This window comes from Rhinolophus sinicus, chromosome 16 (assembly GCF_057876585.1).
Source record: "Rhinolophus sinicus isolate RSI-liver-muscle chromosome 16, RSI-T2T, whole genome shotgun sequence".
Taxonomy (NCBI): domain Eukaryota; kingdom Metazoa; phylum Chordata; class Mammalia; order Chiroptera; family Rhinolophidae; genus Rhinolophus; species Rhinolophus sinicus.
In genome coordinates, this window is record NC_142516.1 from 62,294,911 (window position 1) to 62,319,375 (window position 24,465).

Below are 24,465 nucleotides of genomic sequence, written 5' to 3' on the forward strand. Positions count from 1 at the left end.
AAACTGGTGGATCCTTAAGGCATGGACTAAAGCTTTCACCGCCTCTCAGAACATGTCTGGTTAACTTTGGTCGCGGAAGTCTTCCTTCTCTGGAACTGGCTTTGCCTTCACTAAGACCTGTTAGGAGGGGTGAAGAGGGGGGCAGCCTGGCCTTGGTCTTCAGTGCCCACAGAAGGAGGCGGCAGGACCTCCCGGGCCCCAGAGTCTGCCCAATTTGTCTTTTGCATCCACCAGGGAAATTGAAATAACAACTTGCCTATCTCAACACTTTCTGCCCACCATAAAGTATTTGTTCTTAAGACTCTATTTGCATGCATTTTCTTATTTTCCTGGACATGACTCTGTGAAGTCGGCAGCTAGTGGTATTGGCTCCAACATGAGGAAATGAGCTCGGCTGAGGCCATGCGTGGTGGAAGGTCTCGCGGCAGCTGAGGGTGTGCAGAGGGCAAGCCCCTGGTGTCGGAAGTCCAAGTGTTCAGTGGTTACAGTACCTCTTTTCCTGGCCCTGGAGACTGGGCATGGGAGTGACAGGGAGGAAAGGCCCTTCCTTTGATACATCTGGGTGTGGCTTGTGGCCGGACTCGTGGCTGTAGCTCCGGTCAGTGCTGAGTGCTTTAGAAGGGGCTGAGTCCGTGTATGTGGTACAACATCTATAGTGTGTGACAAGGACACAACCCTCCTGACTGTGCACGCGTGGGAGCTTGTTAAAAAATGCAGCATCGCAGGCGGCACCCCAGACCAAGGAATCATCACCTACTCTTTAACAAGGTCTTCAGGTGATTCTCATGTCCCTTAAATTTGTGAAACATAGCTCTAGAATTTAGAGGACAAGAGATCGTACAGTTGAAAATAAGGAGAGGGGTATGTGTGTGTGAGAGACTGAAAGGACACATTTCGTTTTGTGCCTGTTTGTAAATGTGAGTGTGTCTCATTTTACTTTTTGGAAATAATAGATTTAATGAGACATAATTCATAGACCATGTAACTCACTCGTTTAAAGTGTACAATTAAATGTCTTTTAGTGTATTCACAGACTTGTGCATCCAGCAGCACATCAATTTTAAACATTTTCATCATCCCCAAGAGAAATGCCATACCTGTTAACACACACTGGCCTTTTCCTTGCAGTGCCCACCCCCTTCCTGGAAGGCCCTCACAATCACCTGCGTACTTCTGCCTTTATGGATGTGATTTGCCAATTTTGTCCATCTCCCATATGAAAGAGGTACAATATGTGGTCCTTTGTGTACGAATTTTCTCACTCTGCTTAATGATTTCAAGCTCCATCCGTGCTGTGGCATTTATTAGCACTTCATTTCTTTCTTTTGCTGTCATTGTACTTTATTTTGAGCAGGAGTAAGGAGACGCTATGCTGCCTTTTTTTCTTAGCCTTGAGACTGAGACAATCTTGTTGTATATTAAGAGTCAACAAGAGTAATTTCCTAGTGAAACTGTTGCTTTCCTGACACTACAAGCTCTAGAATCTGAGAACTGTGGGACAATGGAATATTAGGGGCATCGTATATGCTTTCAGTGGAAGAAATAAAATATTGGTATTTTCCATTTTCTTTTCAAATGAAGTTTGGATTCCTTAATTTTCAACCACTGTTTCCATGAAAGCTGTGGTATACCACCTACGCTCTGCTGAAAACTATGCCTATCTTTACAAAATATCCAGTGGATGTTGGTGAAAATTAAAATGACAAAATATTGTGTTCTGATAAATAACAACAATGGCTCTATTTTTGGCAAGAAACCACATGATTGTCCCTCCCCCAAGCAGTCTGTTCCCTGCAGTTCTGCATGTTTGGCCATTTTAATCTCCCCAGAGGAAGACAGCATTCTTTCCTTTGTTGTCTGTGCTAAGCTCTGAAATTTTTGTCAACGAAAGGACAAGTTTGTGTTCCTCTAGATATTTAAAGACCTTTCAAGAAATTTGTCATGCAGAATACCTTACTGATTGGGGAAAATCTTTGTTTGGTTCTTGGGCTTTCCAGTGATCATTTCATAATGCAGGTAATGACCGGGGAAAGAAGGCCAGGAAGATGTTTTTATACCTGCACAGGACTCAGGTTAGCATTTCCCAGTTCTTTGGGTATTTATTACACAGTCATTTAGAAATTCTTATTTTGGCTTTCACAATGTGAAAAGCTTTCCCTTTCCCTCTTCTCTCCTCCCCAAGTTCATCACAATGCCACTAAATTACCCGTGCCTCCCTTGGCTGGCTGCCTGGTAACTCAAATGACTGACAACAATGCAAAAGATCTTGTGTGGTCACTTTCTGAAGTGTTTTGTACTCCTTTATACTCTCGTCTCCCTCTCCCTCTCCCTCTTTGATGGGTAGACTCCATTATTTGGCTCTGTTTGAGAAGGCAGTGGGCAAAAAGCCATTTATATCTTTTTTTTTTTTTTCAACTTTTGGGGACATGCTTTCTTAACAGATCTCTTGGGATGTAATGTTTTTTCTTTAACCTGACTGCTATTTTTCTAGGTGCTAGATGGTGATGAGCATTCTCAGCAAATCACAAGCATTCTGTCCTTCCTCAATGTCCCATCAAAGTTGCTGTTGTGTGTATGTGCATTTCTGTTTCTAATGCTAAAAACACGCGGTTTCTGAAAAGAGGAAAAAAAGATAAAAATCTTTGCCTCTGTTTGACTTGGAAATTAACATGACTGAGTTAGCCAGATCCCTCTGTTGGAGGAAATAGGAAAGATTGGATTGAACCCTTACATCAAGGAAATTGACTTGGCTGGGTTTCAGGGAGCAGGATGGGCTGGCCTATTAAGATTTGTGTCAGTATCTTTGGTGGCCCTGGAATTGGGACACGATAGCTATTTTTTGTAATAGGTCAAGCTCTGGGGAAAAAGAGCAGGCAACTAACATTCGTTAAGAACCTCTTACATGTCAGGGAGTGTATGTAACCACTATGTACATGTAACAACCTTGAGAGCTGTGTATTGCTGTTATTATCGTTATTACCACTACTGTTTTATAAATGGAGAAACTGAGGCCCAGAAAGGGTAAGATTCCAATTGCCCCACACCCAGTTAGCTGTACAGCAGCGTTTCCAGGTACAGGGGCAAGCTTCCCTGGCCTCCAGGGACCCACAGACGTCCGCAGCTGCCAATGAAACCTCTTCATTGGGGCAAGCACCCCATCTCGGTCCATCTAAGAATGTCCTCCCTGCTCCGAGGGTCCCCTGTCCTTGCCACCCTTCCCAACTATTCTGGACACTGGCTGTGTGCTGTGTGCTCACAGGGGATAGCAACAAATTGCTGAGTGTTTCTTGCACAACTTGGTGACTCAAAGGTTGGCCTTCTGGTGAACACTGACAGGTGAGGCTATGGATCTGCCTAAAGTCAGTTTTTCCAGAAGTGTTTTCTGGATCTTTTAGCCATTCTCAAATAAAGCCATATACTTGACCACCTATGTTTTCTATGAATAAATTGGCCTTTTAAAAAATGTATAATATTTCCATCTTTGAATGTTCCCTTTATAACACCTTGCTTTTTATTTCTCTCTATTAAAATATACTCATTGTGAAAAAAACTAGAAAATAATTCGTTTTATTTTTTTCTTTAGAAAAAATTTAACACCGACCTTGTAGAACTCAGTCAAGTGGCAGTGTAATAATTTGAATCAGTTGGTAGTTTGCTCTAGTAGTTTAAAAAATAGCTTTGCACCTTTCACTTTCTTCATTGCAGAGCAGGTTGTATAGCTCTCAGTGGTAGGACCCAGAAAGGTGTTTATGGGAATCAAAAATTTTGAGGCAGTCAGCATTCTGCTTTCTCCAGGTCTCCCTAATTAATGAGGTCTTTGTTTGGTAGTGGAGAGAGATTTACCCATCATTTTATTTATCTTACACGAGCCTTAATGTTTTGAGGAAAATTTATTTCTAAGCTATTTTGTGTAAACATGTATCACACAGTGGATGAAGCACTCAGGTTCCTGGGAAAAGATAAATTAGGAAGCTTTATGTTTTGTTTTTGTTTAAAGAAATGCAGTGCTAGCAAAGAGGCATGATGTCTTTATATGATATACACAGTGAATCAGTGACCCATTTTTCAGGATGGTGGCAGCTGCATTTTGTTCCATTGGGGGAAAACATTCGGGGACAACTTCAACTGTATGTAGCTAATTGGTTGTAGTGATGCTTGCTTTTTAAAAATTGGAAACAACAAGGAGTAATCTGTCCAAATGAATTCCATATGCACTAAACTAATCAAAGAAGCTATTGTAATTTTTGTGGAGGTGGTGTTTTTATTTTTGTGAAGTGATGGGTGAGGGAGGAGGTCGAGGGCTTGGGAATTGTAGGAGGCTACAAATGACAGAGCAAAGTGAATAGGTGGATCATGAATCTATATGAAATCATGAAGGGGAATAAAATGTTACTGCTTTATCAAAAAGTATTTCCTTCTTTATTTATTATTTTAAAAATGCGAAGGTATCAGCCTTCCAAATCATATCGCTGATTTGATAAGTTCCTTATTCTGCCTCTTTCCCAATGCATCCTGCAGTTTTAGTATATTAGTGCATCTTAAGTTTAATTTCTATTCTAGAGACTAGAAAAGTAGTTTACATAGTTACTTTTAACGTTAATTTTCTTTCTAAATCTGTAATACAGTCAGCATAGTACAGAAGGTTAGACACCAATAACTCTTTCTATTCTCCTCCCCCTGGTTAGTCCGTTTCCTTGGAGGCAACCAGTGCCACTGTTAGCCTGTGTTTCTCTGCAAAGATAGTCCACGCATGTGTTGGCAAATTTGTGTATGTTCTTCTCATTTCCTTCCCTTCCTTTCTTACGTAAATGGTGGCCTGCAAAACATAATCTTCTGTCTAGTTGTTTTCACTTCAGGTACTTTGTCGATTACTCTGTATCCATACAAGGAGAGCATTTCATTGGTTCATGTCGGGCTATATTCTGCTGTTGTTATCATGCCTTAACCTACTAACCAGTGTGCTATTGGTGCACATTTAAGATGTGTTCAACTTGCTCTTTTGGATAATGCTGCCATTAATGAAATTGTACACATAGGTAGATTTGTTTAGAAAGAAGTAGAAACCAAGAGCTGAAAGGTGGTTTTAGGGTTGTACCTTGAGGTTAGGGCTCTGTCATTGCTTCCCAGACTGGTGCCCCTTGGAACCTGCATCAGGGAAGTAGACATTATTGGAAAAGGGAAACAGGATTTAATGGCCAAATAAGCTTGGGAAATGCAGTGTTTTCTGTTTTCTCTTGGAGTTTCATAAAATAATTAGCATATTAAAGAGTTAAAGTATTCACTTGGTTCCAACAACAAAGACAACAAACTGTTAAAGGTAAGTTTACGTACTTAATTTGAGCATCACATCTTCCCAGATACCTGTTAACATCTGTCAAAACAGTTTCTGGGCAAAACGAGTTTGGGAAATGATGACCTGTGTGATTGCTCCCTGTCTCCCCAATTTTACAGATAGTGAAAACTAGCTAAACATTTGGTTTTTCCAGCTGACAGATTGCTTGCCTTTGGGGTCATGTTTCTGGATACCTGTAGCTTGCTCACCACTCTGGTCCCTAGGCTTAATGTGAAAAATGAACGCCTTATTTGGAAAGCTGTATGTCAGGACCATCTTCTGTTGGTGGACGTGAAGGCAGGTGGGATCAGATATTCTGGGTGCAGCCCTGTGTGAACGAAAGCCTGGAGTTATGGAATCATGTACTTGGGGACAAAGCAAGTTCATTTTGCCAGGGGTGTAGGGTATAGTAGGTGGTGAAGTAGAGTGGTGAGACCATAAAATAAGTTGCAGGACAAGTTGCAGCTTGGAGTTCTGTCATGGAATCTGTGATGGCAAAAGGTAGACTTTTTTTTGCTCATGCACTGATTCTCAACCAAAGGTGATTTTGCCTCCCCTCCTCCACTTTCTTCTGGGGAAATCTGGCAATGTCTGGAGACATTTTTGGTTTTCACGACCAAGAAGGTACTACTGACCATCAGGGAGGCTGCGAAACGTACTACAAGGCACAGGGCAAAACCCCACAACAAAGAATTCAAAATCCAGTTGAAAATGTCAGTAGTACCCATTGATAAACCTGCTCTAGTGGGACCTACCAGGGTTGAGGACTTAGGAAGTTGTCATTATTTCTTTGTCCAAGCATCTGAAGTGACCTAAGTCATCATATGCCATTTGGGACTGCTGATATTGCCATGATGCTAGCATTTGATAATACAGATTCAGGACCCCTTAGTCACATTTTGCAATTTTAAAAGCTCTGAAAATTTGAAGTTTCTTCATAATGTATTTAGCAGTAAAACCTCACCTGCACTCACTTATCATCAATGTATTTGATTGCAGACCTGTCTTCCGGTTTTATATAGAATGCTCAACACACTGTGTCTTCTTTCTAAAAATCTGAAAAATTCTGTATCTGAAGATACTCTAAACCCCAAAGGTTTCTGATAAGGGATTGTGGACTTACATATTAATCTAAATTTTTGCCAGATTTGGTTTCTTTTAAGAAATTAGGAACTGTTAGTAATGCACATTGATTTTTTAAATTCCAAAAATGACACAAGATCATTGAGAAGCAGTTCATCTGCACAGTGCTTACTTACTGTGTGCAGGAGCTGTTCTCCACACATTACATGTATTAACTAAGCTTCAGAATTCTCTTGTTTACAATGAGGAAACTAGCATAGTAACTAACCCAAGATCCCATACCCAGTAAATGGCAGAGCTGGGCTTTGAACTCTGGCCCAAAGAAGGGCATCGTCTATAATCTCAGTAGTTAGAGAAAACTGCCCTTTGCATTTGGTTGTATTTCCTTCCAGCCCTCTTCTTCCCACCCTTCTCTATGGTTTAACATAACTATTTATGTTAAATATTTTAAAAGTCTGATTGTTAAATGGCTGCTTAAACAGTGAAAATAATGGTTGAGTGAATCATAATTTATTTAAACAGTCTTCTATTGTTGGTACTTTGGTTATTTTCAGTGTTTCACAATAGAACATTGGCATGAACACATTTATGTATAAATATTTGTCCACATTTCTGCTTATTTCTTTAGGGAATAGCTTTAAAGAGAATTGCTTAGAGTGTATAACTTTTTACAGATTCTTCATATAAGCTGCCACTAGTATTTCATCCTCATCAGCGCTGAGTCTTAAAATATTTTTTTCCCAATTTCAGATTCTGAGACGTAGTAGTTTGTTTTCTGAGAAGATGGGTAGATGGCTGGACATTTAGTATGCTTTTTTAATTTGTCAGAAGCTAAAGATAAAAGTAAAGAAATTTCCTGGGGTGGGTGGGGATAAAGCACCCCAATTAAATAGTTGGAACAACTGATTTTTAAAACATTTAATTTCAAAAATTTAATTTGATAACCATTTTCTTTTCAGGTTGATTCATGAAATTAAATTGTGGCTCTATTTCAAATTATTATGAAGAGTTGGCAGAAATAAAGCTATCCAGCATTAGGGAATATTTTGGTCAGAATAGTATTGATATGTGATCAGTGTATGCCTAAAATAGTCATTTAATGAATATTTATGGAGCATCTATGCACCCCACACTGCCCTTTGTGTTGGGGAGGCGGTGAGCATCTTTATAATAACAGTAATTGCAAATGCTTGTAGTGTTTCTTAGGTGTCAGGCATTGTGCTAATTATTTACATATATTAACTCATTTAACCCTCACAGCAACCCTGTGAAGTGGGTACTATTATTATCTCAAAGTAACTCATGAGACTGAAGCACAGAGAAGGTAAGTAACGTGATCACAGACAAACAACTACTAAGTGACAGACTCAGGATCTGAAACTGGACAGAGCCTGACTCAGCTACTTTGAAGGACAGCCATTAAGGGGTTGGTGCAGTACCTGGGCATGAAAACTATCGTGGCTTTAGCTGACAGTCCAGCAATGGGGTTGAAGAGAAATGGAGTGATCAGAAAGGTTTTTCAAGTGGAAATTCATCAGACTTGGTGATTGAATGTGAAGGAAGAGGGACAAGACTGGGTTTTCTGACTTGAGTGGCTTGCTAGATGGTGGTACCATTAGTTGGTTGGGAAAGACCAGGGGAGAAAGAGGAGCAAGTTTTGGGGGAGGTGGAGATGACTTTAGTTTTGTGGGTTAGATTGAAAGATGGAGATGCTCAGAAGGCCATTATCCCCCATATGGTGGGAAGTTATTAGCTTTGAAGCTCACCAAATTTGCCCTGGTAGTTATCAGAAAATGATTTTCTTTAAATATTTACAATGTGTAGTTTATGTGAAAGTTTCATGGCTTTTAAAGATGTTGACAAAATTTCAGTTGGTTGCTATGGTTTTCATGTATCAAACATACAAATTTGTGTGATTTGGATCCTTTTAAAAACTCATTTTAATACCGACAGACAACTTGATAGTATGATTGCACCATTATTTGCATAATCAATACTCTGTGAAAGGACTTTTTTTCTTCTTTATTTTAGATAATTTTACAGTGGAAGTCTTTAGCATTCAGGGTTATTTCTTTGGAGGCAGACCAGCACTGAAATCACTGGATTGTAGTACATATTGCAAAATTACTTTCTTGTGCTAATTTATGTCCACCAAATATGTGCTAGACCTACCTCTCCTCAACCAGTGGGTTACGTGTTGTGCTGAGGATCTTTGTGACACCATCACTGACTTCCTACTGTTTGTAACATAGTCTATAATCCCAGTCATACGATGACTTTGTGTACGGTGTCTTTATTTCATTATGCTCTGTACCCGATTCTCACAGAATAGTGCCCAGAATTTTTACAAATCTAATCGGCTAAGAAAGTGGCGATGATGATCATTATTCTTTAACTCTCAAAGTATTGATGCCAGGATAATATTTCCAATTATTTAAGGTTAAGTTTGCCAAAATCTGGCTGATAATGGCACAGCCCCCTGGAATTCACTAGAAGATGCCTGTTCTCCAATGTGCATTTTTTCTTCTCTTGGTGTGATAAGTAATGGAGAATTAAAGCCATTATGTGAATAATTCAGGGCAAAAACAAATTTTACTTTAAATTATCTACTTATTTGGGGCAAAATTAGGATGACTTTTTGACTAGAATTATGCCAGTAATTGTCTCAGTTTTCTACTTTGTTTTTCACTTAGCCCCGTAAAAATTTTACTCTCCAACCTTTAATTTCTGTAGTTTTTTCACCTTGATTTTCCACAGCCAATGGCCCTATTTTGTGTAATTTTCTTAACGTTACTAATTCCTGCTTCTAGAGCCATTGGATTGGATTTATTTTTGGATTATTCCCAAATGTAAATTTTGGGAAAACTAGACTCAGGCTATCTCTATTTGTTGTTTTGAAATTTTGTGTGTTCATAAATTGATCTTTCCCTGGTGACCTTTTAATGGATTTGCATTATGAGTTGTTATGAAAGTTTATTATTTAGGGATTATTTATTGCCCTCGTTACTTGCCAGAGTGACACATTAAAAAAAAAAAAAAAAGTTTGTTCACCCATCTGCCTCTTTCCATATCCCCCAAACAGTCATCAACTAGGAGAATGGCAATATGCAAATAAGCCATCTGCAATGTCCAAATGGGAGGATAGCGTCCAGTTCTTAATCAGAGATCTCCCAGGGCTGGGTACTAATTTCAGTAGCATTCTTAAAAGGGAGAGGATTTCTAAAGAAGTACCTTGATTAAAAATGTTCCCATAGTAATAGGGACGTTTGGAATTGGGTACCAGGCCATTTGTAAGTGAAAAATCTCCTGTTTCCAGATTCAGCCTCTACCTGTGGAACGCTGCATTCCATCAGAGATTTCCGCAAGTTATTTTTTGTAACCCTCTACAAAGATTAAAAAAAAGTGACACCAACTGAAAATGTAAAAGAATATTAACTGGGATTGAATAATACCTGTGATTTTCTGATACAGATCTGGCCTATCTTCTTCCCTGGGAAACTGAGTGCCCTTGATGCCCTGATTTTCAAAACAAGGAAGGGGAGAGGCAGCCATGGTGGGTGAAAATTAATGGGTCTCCAGCCTAGTGTTCTGTTCCTTCATTTGGCAGGGTATGCGCTTGGGACGTTAGAACTGTGACATCTCTTGTGGTTCCTGAGACTGAGGACTACACCGGCTGTTGTATTGCAGAGTGAAATTATACCTGTTCCTTCCTCAGTTCTTCTGTTTTCTCTGGAGATTTTTGTTAATCATTCTCCTTTAGCTTGCCGGTGTTTAGAAGTGTGAAATAAAGCATTGGTCTGTTCTTTCTCCCTTCCTTTTCATCTGAGGGTCCCCTTAGTGGTAAATAAAAGTGAGGAATAAGAGGTTGGTGTCTTGTGGTGTTGCTTTATCAGGTCCCAAGCTATGTCGGAATCTTCCCCAGATCTAGAAGCTATGTTCCTGGCAGGATTGAGTTGTGTTTGAGGAACTTGTGAGAATCTAGGTGGAGAAATCCAGTAAGTAGAGTGGGTGGAAATATGGGTTTAGGTGGTATTGTGTCCATGTGTAGTTCAAACCTTGGATGTGAATGAAAGACCTTTGTGTAGGCTAGTGTGTAAACTGAGAACAAGAGACCCACTAATTTTAGGGAGCGAGTTTAACAGTTGCCCATGAAGGAGAAGTTAGAAAAGAAGTGGGAAATCTGAAAGAGACTAATGTTCTAGAAGCTAAGGCATTACAGTGTTTCAAGAAGAATGTAATCAGAGAATGAGAGGACATGTGTTCTGTGTTTTATTTTTTACTTGAAAATAATTTCAAACTTACACAAGAACACCTGTGTACCCTTTACCCAGATCCACCTGCTGTTAACATTTAACCCTATTTGCTGCTGAATCATTACACACACACACACACACACGCACACGCACACATGCACACACACCCTACACACAGTGTGTTTTTCTGAACCACTTTAAGTATATATATTATATAATTCATGATATTTTACCTCTAAATACCGAAATATTTCTTTCCTAAGAATTGGGAAATTCTCTTATATAATCATCAACTTCAGTAAATTTAACATTCATATAATGTGTTTTTTGTTTATTTTTTAAAATCAAATCTAACATTTATATTCTACTTTGGTCAGTGAACTCAGTGATATCTTTTATAATATTTTACCCTTCAATACAGGATTTGGTCTAGGGTCAGATACTTCCTTTTGTTTCATTCACTATCTTTCTTAAACACTTCCACAGCCATGTTTTGTCTTTTATGACATTGACAGTGTTTAAGATATATATCCCTTTTCCCTAAAAAAAAAAAAAAAAAAAAGAATTGTCCTAAGTTTGGGGTTGTTTGATGTTTCCTCATGATTAGATGCTGGCTCTACAATCTCAGTTGGAATGTCTTACAGGTTGTGTCCTTCTCGGCATGTCACATCTGAAGGCAAATAATGCCCACCGGTGGTGTTAACTCTAGTCACTCTGGCAAGGTGTTGTCCAGGTCTGCACTGTATAATTGTTTTCTTTTTCTCCCAATCTGATCCTTCATTCCTTTCTATTTTTCTGTCTATGAGTTATTGGTATGTACATATGAATTCCTGTTTTCTAATGGTTTATGAATCACTACCCAAATCAATTATTTTGGTGCTCGAATTCTCCCAGCGTTGGTCAGTGAGAGCCCCTTCAGTCTGGCTCTTATGTCCACATGGTGTTTTCCCCATCATTTTTTATTTCTTTGAGAACTTTTTTTTACTTTCTGGCATAAGGAGATGTTCCAGGATCATCTTGTATATACTCTGTCCCGGCCCTGGAATCAGCCGTTTCTTTGAGGAGCCCAGGTTCTTTTCAGCGGAAAAAGTGTACGGCCCTTGAAGGTACACGTTTTCAGTGATCCTCTCGGCTGTCTGAGTGTTGGGCCAATTCTTTGGAAACTTCCAGTTGCTTGGTTGATGAATTTTGGATCAAGTTGAAATTATGGGGTGTAGGAGAAGGGCAGTTTTGATTTGCAGTTGTTCAGTAAAGAATATATATTCAGAGTATGTCTGAGATGAAGATTGTTCTATTTGATTTATTTGTAAGCTTTGGCTAGAGTTAGCCGGACAGATGGTGTCCCTTTCCTTCTGGCTATACCTTTTTGGGAGGGGTCTGGCCGGCATTTTAATGAACGTGTTACTCTATCCTTTTACTCTCCCACGCCTGCACTTTGAGTTTTCCTGCTGTCTCACCAAGCTCTGCACGCTCTCCTTTAACATTGATCATCATGCGTGAAAAAGCAAGTGGAGCAGGTGAGAGGAGGCTCTTCCGCCTCCCTCCGTGGGAGCAGCCTGTGGGTGCCACTGGCCCCCATCTGTTGTTGACTGAATCCTGGTCTGGGAGCTCCTCCGGGTACTGTGGTGTGGCATGAGCAGAATCATAATTGCAGGGCTGTGGGAACACATGGTTTCTTTCATACAACCTACCTACCCTCATCGTCCCACAATTCCCCTGATGGTTTCTGACATTTCCTTACTGTTTGGAGCTATTTAAAAACTCTTACCTGTCCCCTCATGGGATCATCTTGACAGTAGCCTTAGGTGGTGATTGGGGAGAGATTAATTCCATTTTACAGGTGATGAAACCAGGCAAAGAGAGTAACTTTCTGAAGGGGGAAACAGCTAAAAAGTGGCAGAACCGGGACTTCAGCCCAGCTTTTCTGTCTCTCAATTCCATACTCGTTCACCTTGGTCTTGGAAATTCAAAGACTGAAGACGGTAAGTGAGCCCTCTAGAAGTGGCCTAGGTATGGAAATTGCTGGGGCTCGAAGGGAGGTAGATGTCTTCCTTCTTAGTCAGCTTCCTATATGGAGCTTCGCATATTGAGGGTATACCGTGTTTCCCTGAAAATAAGACCCAGTTAAGATCGTCAGCCAGACGGATGCATTAGTACATTATGACGATGTTCCAGAAGAAGATGACATAATTGTATTTGAATAAATGTAGATTTATTGTACATGAAAAAGTAAGATGTCCCCTGAAAATACGCCCTAATGTGTCTTTTGAAGCAAAAATTAATATAAGAACTGGTCTTATTTTTCAGGGAAATACAGTATAAGCCCTGGTCTTATTTTCGGGGAAACACGGTACTTTTTCAGTGTGAAAGAGCAGCTGAGGTCACTCTGTATCCTCATGGAAAACCAGACCCAGGAAGTATGCCCTTAAACCCCAGGGTTATTCCAAGGCAATTAGGGAAAACTGTACAAATCAGTCTCACTGTTTGTAATTGATGAAGCAGAGCAGAAAAGCTGCTCTTTTTCTTCTGGTCTTTATTTTGGACTTCTTCACCTGAGCTGTCCTTATCTGAGCGAATGGGCTCTCCTGTGGGGGTGGGAGCATTATCCTCTTGTTTCTCTGGTTCTGGTTCACAGAGGGAGGCTCTGGCCCGAGGACACAGCAGATGGAGCGTGTGGGAGCCTGTGTTTGTGTATCTATATCTTGGCAGGTGCAGGTCTGGGATGGGTTCTGACCTCTACCTGGCACCTGGTCCTTCTATTGCCTCCATATGTCAGGATCTGACCCCATATGAGGATTTCCAGATTTCCTCTGGCCTGAGGCCAGGTTTGGAAACACCAGAAGTGATGTGGAAGGGGACCTTGGTGAGGGGCAGTTGGGGAGAGGGCCTGAGGTTAGAGAACCACACAGCTGCCCCACTAGGGGCTTTACTGGGCCTGAGTGTGGCTTCAGAAAGGCAGTACTTGGGCTGTGTGCTCATCTCTCACATTTCCTGCTCCGCTTTTGTTTTTGTCATTTTGTCAAAGGCTGCATGTGTTTGGATTTTCAGATGGCAGAGATGATATTTTTGTTTTATTTGTTGTTGTTTTTTTTAAGTAAAACAATGGCAGTCTAGTGCAGTTACTTCAAGAGACATGCCAGCTAACCTTCACCAGTAAATTGAAGGCCATTAAGTCAGGAATGAAATGAAATGCATAATGTTACTCGTGTGTGTGAATACAAGGTCTGACAATTATGTTCGCAAACTCATCCTAGAAAGAGTGCTACATTCCTCATTGCTGAATATCACTATGGTCACCTTTGAAGTACTCCCTTGGGAAGCTATGCATCAACATCAGCGCCTAGTCCACACCTGAAACCAATTTTGGAACTCTTTTCTGGAATGGCCATCAGAGCTGTCCTCTTATTACCCTTGATGGCCTGAATGTCATCAAAGTGTCTTCCTTTCAATATTTCCTTTGTCTTCAGGTAAAGAAAGAAGTCATTGGGGCCAGATCAGGTGAGTAGGGAGGGTGCTCCAATACAATTATTTATTTACTGGCTAAAACTCCCTCACAGACAGTGCCATGTGAGCTGGTGCATTGTTGTGATACAAGGGCCATGAATTGTTGGCGAAAAGTTCAAGTCGTCTAACTTTTTCACTCGCTCTTTTCAGCACTTCCAAGTAGTAAACTTGGCTAACTATTTGTCTGGTTGGTACAAATTCATGATGAAAAATCCTTCTGATATCAAAAGAGGTTAGCAACGTCGTTGGAACAAGTTCGCGAACGTAATTGTCAGACCTCGTATGTTTCTCTGAGGAGAAGCTCCTACAGCTTTCTGCAGATCCCAAAGCAGGTCTTCACAGCAGCCCTTCTCCAACGCACGGTCTCCAGTGTGTCTTTTCCACCGTCCTGTGGAGAACTGGCTTTGCCTGCTGTGTCTCTCATAGCTTTCTGAGCCCTTTAATTGTGGAAGAGTCTGGGGGAGTAGGCCTTGAAAATGGCCTCTTCTTACTGCACCATTTTAGGTTTTGTCTTCCTTTCTCCTCTGATGCCCTCCAGTTCCCTGAGCATGGCTCTGAGCCAGGATGACTTTCTTTCTCCTTGACTTTGTGTCAGGCCCTGGATTGTGTGTTGTGTGCACCTCTCCTCATTCAGTTCTCATGACTGCTCTGTAAGGTAGGGGCTAAACATTAAATAACATGTTCAAGCTGTTGAACAGAGGAACTTGGGCTACCAGTAGATTCTGCCAGATCCCAACACCAGTGTTCTCTCAGTGCACTCAAGGAACAAAAACACCAGCTGTCATTTTCACAGCACCCACCAAGCCGTCCTCCAGTTCTGCTCCCTCTTTTTCATCCTGTGGCACCAAAAGTCACCCCGAAGCATAGGTAGTGCTCAGGGGCCACTTTCAGGTCATCTTCCTGTGAGGCAGAGAGCTAGCTTGCACTTTGGGGGGATCATGGCGGAGCTTTCAGAACGTGCTCCGTCCCCGGCCACTGCGCTGGCATCTTCCTTCCCAGCCCCGCTGAGAGCTGGTCTCAAGTGAAGGCCAGAATGTAGGGCCTTCCTGCCTACAGTGACTCAGCTAGAGAAAGAAAAGTACTAGCAGAAGTGAAGTGTTAGCAAGCAGACCCCATCTGTTATCTGACTTTTAAAATTAGAAATAATTAAAGTAATCACAATTATAAGGGATTTTTAACGTAGCCTCATTGGCATGAAAAATAGAAACCCAAAGCTCAGGGATTTTAATTCTGGGAATGAAATTTGTATGTAATGCAATGTCTATTGTCAGTTAAGAAAACAAATTGCTGTGGCTGTGCTCTGATGGTATTATGAGACTGTAAAGGAATTTATTATCCTACCGTGCCCCTCATCCTTCTGTGATAAGTGTGTAAACGAATCATCAAACACAGGTAAAAAAATTTCTGAGGTAACGGCTTCAGGTGACATTAGCTGACAAGACACCTGACATCCAGAGTGGTCCTATGGCTCTTCACACATGAACTGTGGAGAATTGTTTCTTTTTGCTGCACTAGGGACTCAGTGATACCAGGAGTTCTGGGAAGGTGTGGCTTTGGCCTCTTCTCTGCAGTGTTCTAACCTCTTCACACCTCACATTCCTTGTTTTTTTCCAGACATTGCACAGGCTGGTTGTGAAAATGAGTGCATAGGAGATTCAAGAGCTCTAAGTTCTCCTGGTTCAAAGCAGTGTCCTGCCTTCCAGGAATTGTTTTTGCAGTACAGCACACAAGTCACTGAATGTCAGAGATGAGACTTTGTGACCATGGGCAACTTAAGCTCTCCTGAGTCTCAATTTCCTCTTCTGAACATGATTACATCATTCAAAGGTATGGGTTGTAGTTTAAGGGAGCCAAATAGATCAAGCAGTTAGCATTGTCGCTGGCACAAGGCTGTTCAAGAAGTATGTGACTCTTCTCCCTGTCCACTCACCTCCCTAACACTCCCAACCCAAATAGAACCTTCTGGAAGGCTCTAGTAGAGTAGGACCATTAGTCTATTTCTCACACACAGTGCCACTCTTACAAATACATCTCTAGTTCTGGAGACGACCAGGTAACTTTAGTTGGTTTGTGTGTGTGTATTAATTTGTGTGTGTTAAGTATGCGTAAGTGCGGGTGTCACCTGAGGTACAGCTTACGTTTGTGACTTCAGACTTTTTGACTCTGATTTGACAATCTTAAGGTGAGAGCAGATAAAATAACAGCGTACATTTGAAGCTAGAAACCCAGCAGCATGTTTAGAGGATTTTCGTTCAATGGCTAGCTTTACTTTCCAGCACAGTTCTGAGTAGGTTGTGTCCAGCTCAAGGGAGAATTGCATATAGCGCACTAACTATTCCTGGATGAAATCTTGCCAGCTATGCTTTTATAGAGCTTCCATGTGAAGCAAGGCTTTGTATAGGTTACCAGCTAACAATTGATCTCAGATCCAATTCCATCAAAGAAGCTTTAATATTTTTAGAAGCAGTGCTCACCTCACCCTAGCACAGCATATGGTGATAGCCAATACCAGCTGTTTATAAAAATCCATGTTTTAATTTATTTTTAGAAAATTAAATTGCCTCTTTTGCCCCTGATGCCTTTTGTCCAAACTGTATGAAGCTGCGTCAAAGTTCAGCATGTGGCCTTTGCTGAGGACTTAGAGACAATTTGGGATGTGGATCTTTAGCTATGAGGGTCACATGTTATTTGGATGGCTGGAGGCTGGAGACTGGGTCTCACCCCAGTTCTGCCTTTCATGACATGTGTTACTGGGCCTTGTCACAGGCCATTCTGGCCCTCAGATTATGCAGTTATTAAATAAGGGGACTGCACAATCTCTAAAATCCCATGATTTTAATTTCAATAAATTATTATAGCTTCATGATAAAAATGAAGCTATACAGCCTCTCTCCTAAAACCGATATTGCTGTATTCTTTAGAACCACGCAACTTGGGTGATTCTCAAGAATATTTGGGACAAAATGAGACTAAAGAACCAAGGTACTGATTTCTGGCAGTCTGACACAAGTTTCTTGCCATGTTAAGTGGATTCCCTTGTTATGTATTCAAAGAGCACTTGTGGCTTGCCTTCAACCTGTTTCTTTTCCATGTATCCAGGTTTCCCTTTTTGTGATCCTCCACTGGAAGGCCCATCTTCTTCACACACCTGAGACCAGGTTTCTCAGTTCAGTGAAGTCCTGTTCTCATGTTCGTTGATACTACTTTGGCTTTTCAGGCGCTTCCATGAATATTTCTTTCCGTATGTATTCTGACTTCGCTTAGACCACTGTTTAAAGGTTATCTGCACTAGAACTACCTGGGCGCACTTGATAAAAGTGTGGATTCCCATGTCACATCTCATTCTTACTGGAACCAAGTATCTTGGGTTAATGTATAAAAATTCTCATTTTTAGCCAGCTTCCAAGTGACTCAAATTTTAATCAGCCTCAGAATCACTGTCTTTGGGAATTGGGGCTATACCTTTGTATATAACAGGAGTTCAATGAATATTTTTTGAGCAAATGAATCGGTACACGAATGGGTGAATATATATTGGTTCATTGGAAAGCTAGAAAATACCTTTACCCGCCCATTTATAACGGAAGGCTCTGAAATATTTGTTGAATGAGTGAATGGTGCTCATAACAAGCGACGTAAATAGGTTTTTCATTCATAAATTTCTAACATAATACCTTTCATATCTTAACAATCTTCCAGAAACAACATGTCTGTGTTAGGATGTTACTGAGTCCATACTGAGTACATGTTGCAGGACGCTGCTCTGCTTGTGCACAGATGTCTTTGACCTTGTGTTCAGAAACACCCTAGCCCCTTGGTGAGAAGCTTGTGGGAGAGCATACGCACAGGGTTGCAGTGTTAGGAGGGCCACCCAGTGGGGCCACTGGGAAGGGCAGAATGTGTGGGGGGGAGGGGGGTAAAAAGCGAAAGGCCCATGCTCTGGCTTCTTGCTTTTTTTGTTGTTCTAAGAACTTCGTGGTAGTTCCATAACACCACTGAACCTAGAGACTAGGCAAGACCAAAGATGCACTGATTAAAGAAAATACTGCTAATTAGTAGTTAATCTAGAAACCAGATATTTCCTTAGTTTATTGTGCAGTGATGATGTAGCTTGTGGGACTTCAAAATCGCATTTGGCAGATGAGGGGTAGGATGTGGAGGTTAGTTCTGAGGCCCGGCCTCTGCCTGCTGGCCGTGGTCAAGGCAGGGCTGGCTGGTGATCATTTCTTCAGTCACAACCCGTTTCTCCCACAGGTTAGGACCCTCTAATTGTTTAGGAACTGAGGAATTCAACATACAGAACCAATCAGAATGATGGGAAGGTAGGGCAAATAGCAATGGATTTAATATGTTATCTTTCATAGCATTAAAAACTGCCCAGAGCCTCTGCATACTGTGATTGCTTGATAGTCTAGTTTCAGTGTCAGTTATGGCACAGTGATGGTGGCTCTACAGAGGGACGGATGGATGAGAGGAAGAATTGAACTGATCTCCAGCCTTATGAATTCTTGGAAACTGTTCTGTTAATAAAACAAGGCTGAACGGTGAAACCTACAAATTTAATCGCTAATCTACACATAGCAGACTATTCACTGTTGTCACATTTCTTCTAAGTATTTCTGTTTTCGCAGTATGTTTTGTTTTTAAAAAATAAAACTAAAAATTCAGTACCTTGTTTTTTCACCGTGTAAAATAGATATCCGACTCAATCCCCCTAGAATTCACAGTAACCCCCTTCAAACATCAATGCGTATGATGTTACTGACATGAATTATTTTTCTAGGCTTCTGCGTCTCAGTTTTTCATGTTTTGAAAAGAAAGTTTTGTACCACAAATTGGTCTTGGAAGCATATTTTATCTCTAATCATCAGATTCCATGTAAGAGATTATGTTTTCCAAGTGGATAATCAGTTTAACTAAGATTATACTTTACTTTCAGTATTTTAGATTTCTTTACATCTGTAATCTATTCCCAATACTTTTTTGTTTTTGTTTTTTTTTAAAGAAAATGTCCTGCTTCTATCCCCCCTTTCTGAAATTTATTGAAAACATATTCTATAGTTTGATTGAAAATTGTTATACAAAGGTTTTGAACATCAGGTTGAATTTAGATTTTAGACAAACTTTCTTTCAAAGTTGGGCCACCTGCTGTTTTATCAATTCCATAAAAACTGCCGATGGTAACTTTCTGTGCTGTGCTGTTCCCAGCACTCTGTTGACCAGCTCCCTCTCAGGCTTCAGTGCAGTGACGAGGCTCTGTGAGACATCTTGCTGTGTGGGCTAGGGAAGAGAACCAGGAGTCTGTTCATCCCTGGCCTCGGGAACCTTGGCAGTAGCTTATTGCTGATCTTGTCATGGATGGTTTGTGTGACATTGGGGAGGCCATTGAAGATGTCCTGGTCTTTCTTTACTCAGCAGTAAAGTGAGAGGGTTATAGTAGGTAAGCATGAAAATAGATGACCTTGAGTGCATCAGCTTACTAAAGTGTCTTCTAAGTTGCCAAACAAATTATACTAGCTGTAGTTTGAGTATAACGCAAACTGTATTCTAATTCACTAAAAATTGGTAATTCAAATGTGGAATAGAATACGAGGTCTGACAGTTAAGTCCGTGAACTTGTTGCAGTGATCCAAAACTGCTTTGAAGGGTGGACTAGGCGCTGGTGTCGGTGCATAGCTTCCCATGGGGAGTACTTGGAAGGTGACCGTAGTGATATTCAGTAGTGAGGTATGTAGCATTTTTTCTAGGATGAGCTGTGAACTTAATTGCTACACCTCATAGACAGGTGGTTTCTCACCGGGTCTGTAAGATGGTATTTAGAGATGTAGGGAAAAAATATTATAACAATATTTCTATATTTTCATCAACTTTAAAAACGTTTTTATATTTTGAGTTAATATAGTAGGATGCATACCGCTTATAAATAAAATATCAAGGGCTTGCATACTGAAATATTTTACTGATTGGAGTTGTATTCAGAGTTAGGAGACCCCTGGAATAGATTTCTATGTCTTTTTTTGCCCAAAGTAGTGTGTTTCATTAGGACATTCCAGTGTATGATGGTTAAGCCTTAGGATCTTCTACTTCCCCTTGGGAAATGTTACGATACAGAATAATTGTATCATAATAATGTGACCAATTTAATTGTCCAATTTATCAAACCTTATTGACTACTATATATTTTGGGGTGTGCTGAGAGGGGTGTGGGTTTTAAGCATGTAGTTCTTGCCTTTGTAGCACATAATGAACAATAACAGTTGACGTGTTCTGTCACCCTCTCTTGTTCAGGTCTTATGTTCACCGTGATGTAGGTGCGTTTGGTGAACCTTGCCCGTTAGAACTGTCCCTGCTGTCATCTCTCTTGCTATCCTTTTCTGGAGTGAATGTAAACCCACCAAACAAGACTTCTGGCAGCTGTGTAGATGGAGAATCATTTGCTATCCTGGAGAAAACGCAGCCCTGTCGTACTGATGTTTATATCAGCCGGGCTGGGTAACAGTGCTGGTCAGTCGGGGCTTGGAAGGCACTAGGGTTGGATGTTTGGAATATTACCCCTAAGCTTGGGATCCTTTATTCTAATGCACTTTCCACTGACCTGAATAAACGTATTACTATTTTCTGTACTTTTTCTGAAAATGAATTTTTTGAAATTTCCCAATCCATCCCTGGAAGAGACTTACTTTGAAAAACAGAGAGGTGAACTTATTGATGGCTTCAGGTCAGTTCCTTGCTTACAAGTTCATGTTTACACTTTTGAAATCAACCTCAGAAAGATCAATACTTTGTGATGGCTTTGAAATGTGTCTGATAATTTCTTTCTGGGCATGGTAAAATCCTGGTTTTCTTGGCAAAAGTGTTTTTGTTTTAGGGTTGAGCATCTTCTTTTCAGGGTTATTTTCAGAAAGATTTTAGTAGAGCTTAAGGACTTTCTTAACCACATAAAATATTGTTTCTTCTAGAAATCTATGGGAAAAAAAGACCAGTGGAAGGGTTAGCATTACACTACCGTGTTTCCCCGAAAATAAGACCTAGCTGGACCATCAGCTCTAATGCGTCTTTTGGAACTAAAATTAATATAAGACCCTGTCTTATTTTACTATAAGATCGGGTATAATGTAATATAATATAATATAATATAATATAATATAATATAATATAATATAATATAATATAATATAATATAATATAATAATACCGGGTCTTATATTAATTTTTGCTCCAAAAGACGCATTAGAGCTGGTGGTCCGGCTCAGTCTTAGTTTGGGGGAAACAGGGTAATCAGTGCATGTCATTTTTGTGCCTCCAGCAGAGTCCCCATTCTATGCCTAGCACAGTATGGGCTCATTGGCTCTCAGTAGCGACTTAGCTTCAAGTCTTGATTCTGCCACTAACTTCTGTGAGGTGGGTAAATCACTGAAATGTTTCTAGGTGTTTTTCTTTAAGGCTAAATACTCAGGTTAGGCTAGCTGTGCCATTCTCAGTTCTCTTAATCTTTGCTTGGCTGGTCTGTGGTTTGTTCAGTGCCCTTTCCTGTCTCCGGTGAAGGGTACAGAGAAGATGTGTTTGGTCACCTCAGTCGGCCAACAGATTTTGAGCCCCAAGTAAATGCTGGGCATACTTCTGACACTGGAAATTACAGAACCACCCAATATAGATGTGCTTTCTGCTTTGTGGAGCTTGCAGCAGGGTCCTGAATAGAGAAGGATAAGTATGCTCTCACGTCATGGTATGGTGACAGCTTCTGTGGGGAAGCACAGTCCAAAGTGAGTACTTACCGGAAACCCTCTCGTTAGGATGAAGTGAAAAAACAAAGGGGTGGTGAGGTGATCACCTGACTAGATTCACGAGGCCTGGGTTAAACTGCTTCCTCTTTAAGGGCTCAATTTAATTCAGAATCAGGTAGGCACCTGAAGTAGTGTCTAGCATCTGCCTTCTGGGGGCTGGAGTTGCACAGTTCTACCCTCACCTAGCACCTAGTGCAGCTGAGAAGGCAGGTGACAGCTGTACAAGGCACGGGGGTACTGAGTGTACACAACAGGCTGGTCTCTGTTATCTCCTTGGACTGTCTCTCTTGGACTCAGCTGTGATGCTAATGAGGGTTCAGGAACAAGGGAGAAAAGTGCGTGGTCCCCTAAAGGCTTTGGAAGGGGAGTCCAGTGGAGGACTATTACGGGAAGCTTTGGGAGGATCAAAGTTGACCTTTCATTCTAGAGAGTAGCTGTCATTTATCAACTAGATGATGGCCGCAAGTCCTCACCGAGAGGTCCGGATTCAGTGGCTGAGCTGTATGTGGGCATGTGACTGCCGAGGCTGTCAAGCCCAGCAACACTGAAGCCAGTGTGGTTATTTTATCTCTTGTCTCCTTGCTGTGCTTTTCACAGGCTATTAATTGGGGTTGGGTCTTGGTGGAGGGTGGTAAGTATGCATGTGCTAGGTGTTTGTGTGCGGAGTATTAGTGATGGGGTTTTTAAAACAATAGTAACTCTTTAAAAAGAGGTATCTAGTCCAAGACAACCTTGGATTGAGAAGCTTAAACTACACTTTATCCCTGTATTTCTAGATTCTAGTATAGAACTTGCCACTGTGGGCAGCTTGGAAATGTTAAAAAATAGATAGATGGTCTATGCCATGAAAAACCTGCCTAACTTATCTGGAATTCCCAACATTTTATCCCAAACCACAATTCTTTCCATCTTTCCAATCTTATATTTTCCTGTTAGCTAAACTATTTGGGTAAGGAAACCTTATGATGTGCAATGGTACGGCAGAGCCGACATCCATCATTCCGTTCTCCATGTTGATTGTAACTCTGAAAAATGACCTTCTTCACTGTTGGAATCATGCCGCGGTATAACTTCCAGCCATTTAGCTGTTTTTATGATGTTAAAGGAAATTAGATATTTTCTTTTGGTCCAGGAAGATTATTTTTTCATTGTGCAAGTTTACTAGCCATAGCATTAGTAACCTTCCATCAAGTCAGAAGTTTAAGCTACACTGGAAAATAATTTCAAGTGGACACTTAATTCAAACATTGTTTCTCTGGTACCCACCAAACTGGCACTAGTTACCTTCTCCTTGGCATTGTCTTTAAAGTGAAAACCAAAATTAAGACCTGCTGTCTCTTTTTATTGTTGAAACAATTGCCTGCACTGCTTTTCCTGGGTGATTTTCTTTAATAGCTACTCTAGTATGTTAGACGCTAGAGCAAAAAGGAGGTCTTAAATCACTTCGTACATGTGACTGTGTCATTATTGCTAAATTTCTTCATTTTATTTAAAGTAGAATACCATGTTTTCCCCAAAATAAGACCTAGCCAGACAATCAGCTCTAATGTGTCTTTTTGAGCAAAAATTAATATGAGACCCAGTCTTATTTTACTATAATATAAGACTGGGTTTTATACATATCATATAAGACCGGGTCTTAAATAATATAATATAAGGCCAGGTTTATTATGTTATATTATATCATATCATATCATATATAATATTATACCGGATCTTAATATTAATTTTCGCTCCAAAAGACACATGAGAGCTGATTGTGTCTAGCTAGGTCTTATTTTTGGGGAAACATGGTACCTGTTCTAACTTGCTGATTGCCTGGTAGGAAAAAGAATTCAAAAGATGAACTCAGAACAAGTAGTATTTCTTGTTAAACTGGTCTCTTCTGTAGTAGGTGTGTCTTCTTCTCAGACTCAAGCTGTTGGGTGGAGCTTGCAGTAAATTGTGGCACTTTGGTTTGATGGTATTAGGACATGAGAACAAACACTTGGCATTTAATTCAGCTTATGTTATATTTTATCCCAATGGTGAAGACCATATCACAGTTTTAGCCACATACTTTATTAATGAAGATTACTACTTGAGTAAGCATTGCTGGAAAATGGGGAATGACTGGATTATGGCCATCAGATATAGGCTCAAACAGATCATTCTTAAATTCCCAGGCTTACATAAGAGTTGTTTTGGAGCTCTGAGAACTATTTTTGAATCCCATAAACCTCTTCTCATAGCTTCTGTGTAGTACTTGCTACACTGTTTATTATCTGTTGCTATGTCTGTGTTCTTCACTCAAACTTTTTTTTTTTTTAATTTATTGGGGTGACAATTGTTAGTAAAATTACATAGATTTCAGGTGTACAATTCTGTATTACATCATCTATAAATCCCATTGTGTGTTCACCACCCAGAGTCAGTTCTCCTTCCATCACCATATATTTGATCCCCCTTACCCTCATCTCCCACCCCCACCCCCTTACTCTCTGGTTACCACTAAACTATTGTCTGTGTC

The 24,465-nt window shown here is 40.5% G+C and overlaps 1 protein-coding gene across 3 annotated transcripts in view; it reads left to right on the top strand.

The window, feature by feature from the left end:
• Positions 1 to 24,465, top strand: part of SH3GL2 (SH3 domain containing GRB2 like 2, endophilin A1) — a 191,966-nt gene that overhangs the window by 34,953 nt on the left and 132,548 nt on the right. The window contains exon 2 of one of the 3 annotated variants that reach the window (XM_074330342.2): positions 1,129 to 1,225. The exons of the other annotated variants lie outside the window; for them this stretch is intronic. Coding sequence (XP_074186443.1) covers positions 1,217 to 1,225 — 9 coding nt within the window. The 5' untranslated portion in view covers positions 1,129 to 1,216. The remainder of the gene's footprint in view (positions 1 to 1,128; positions 1,226 to 24,465) is intronic. 3 annotated transcript variants of the gene reach the window in all.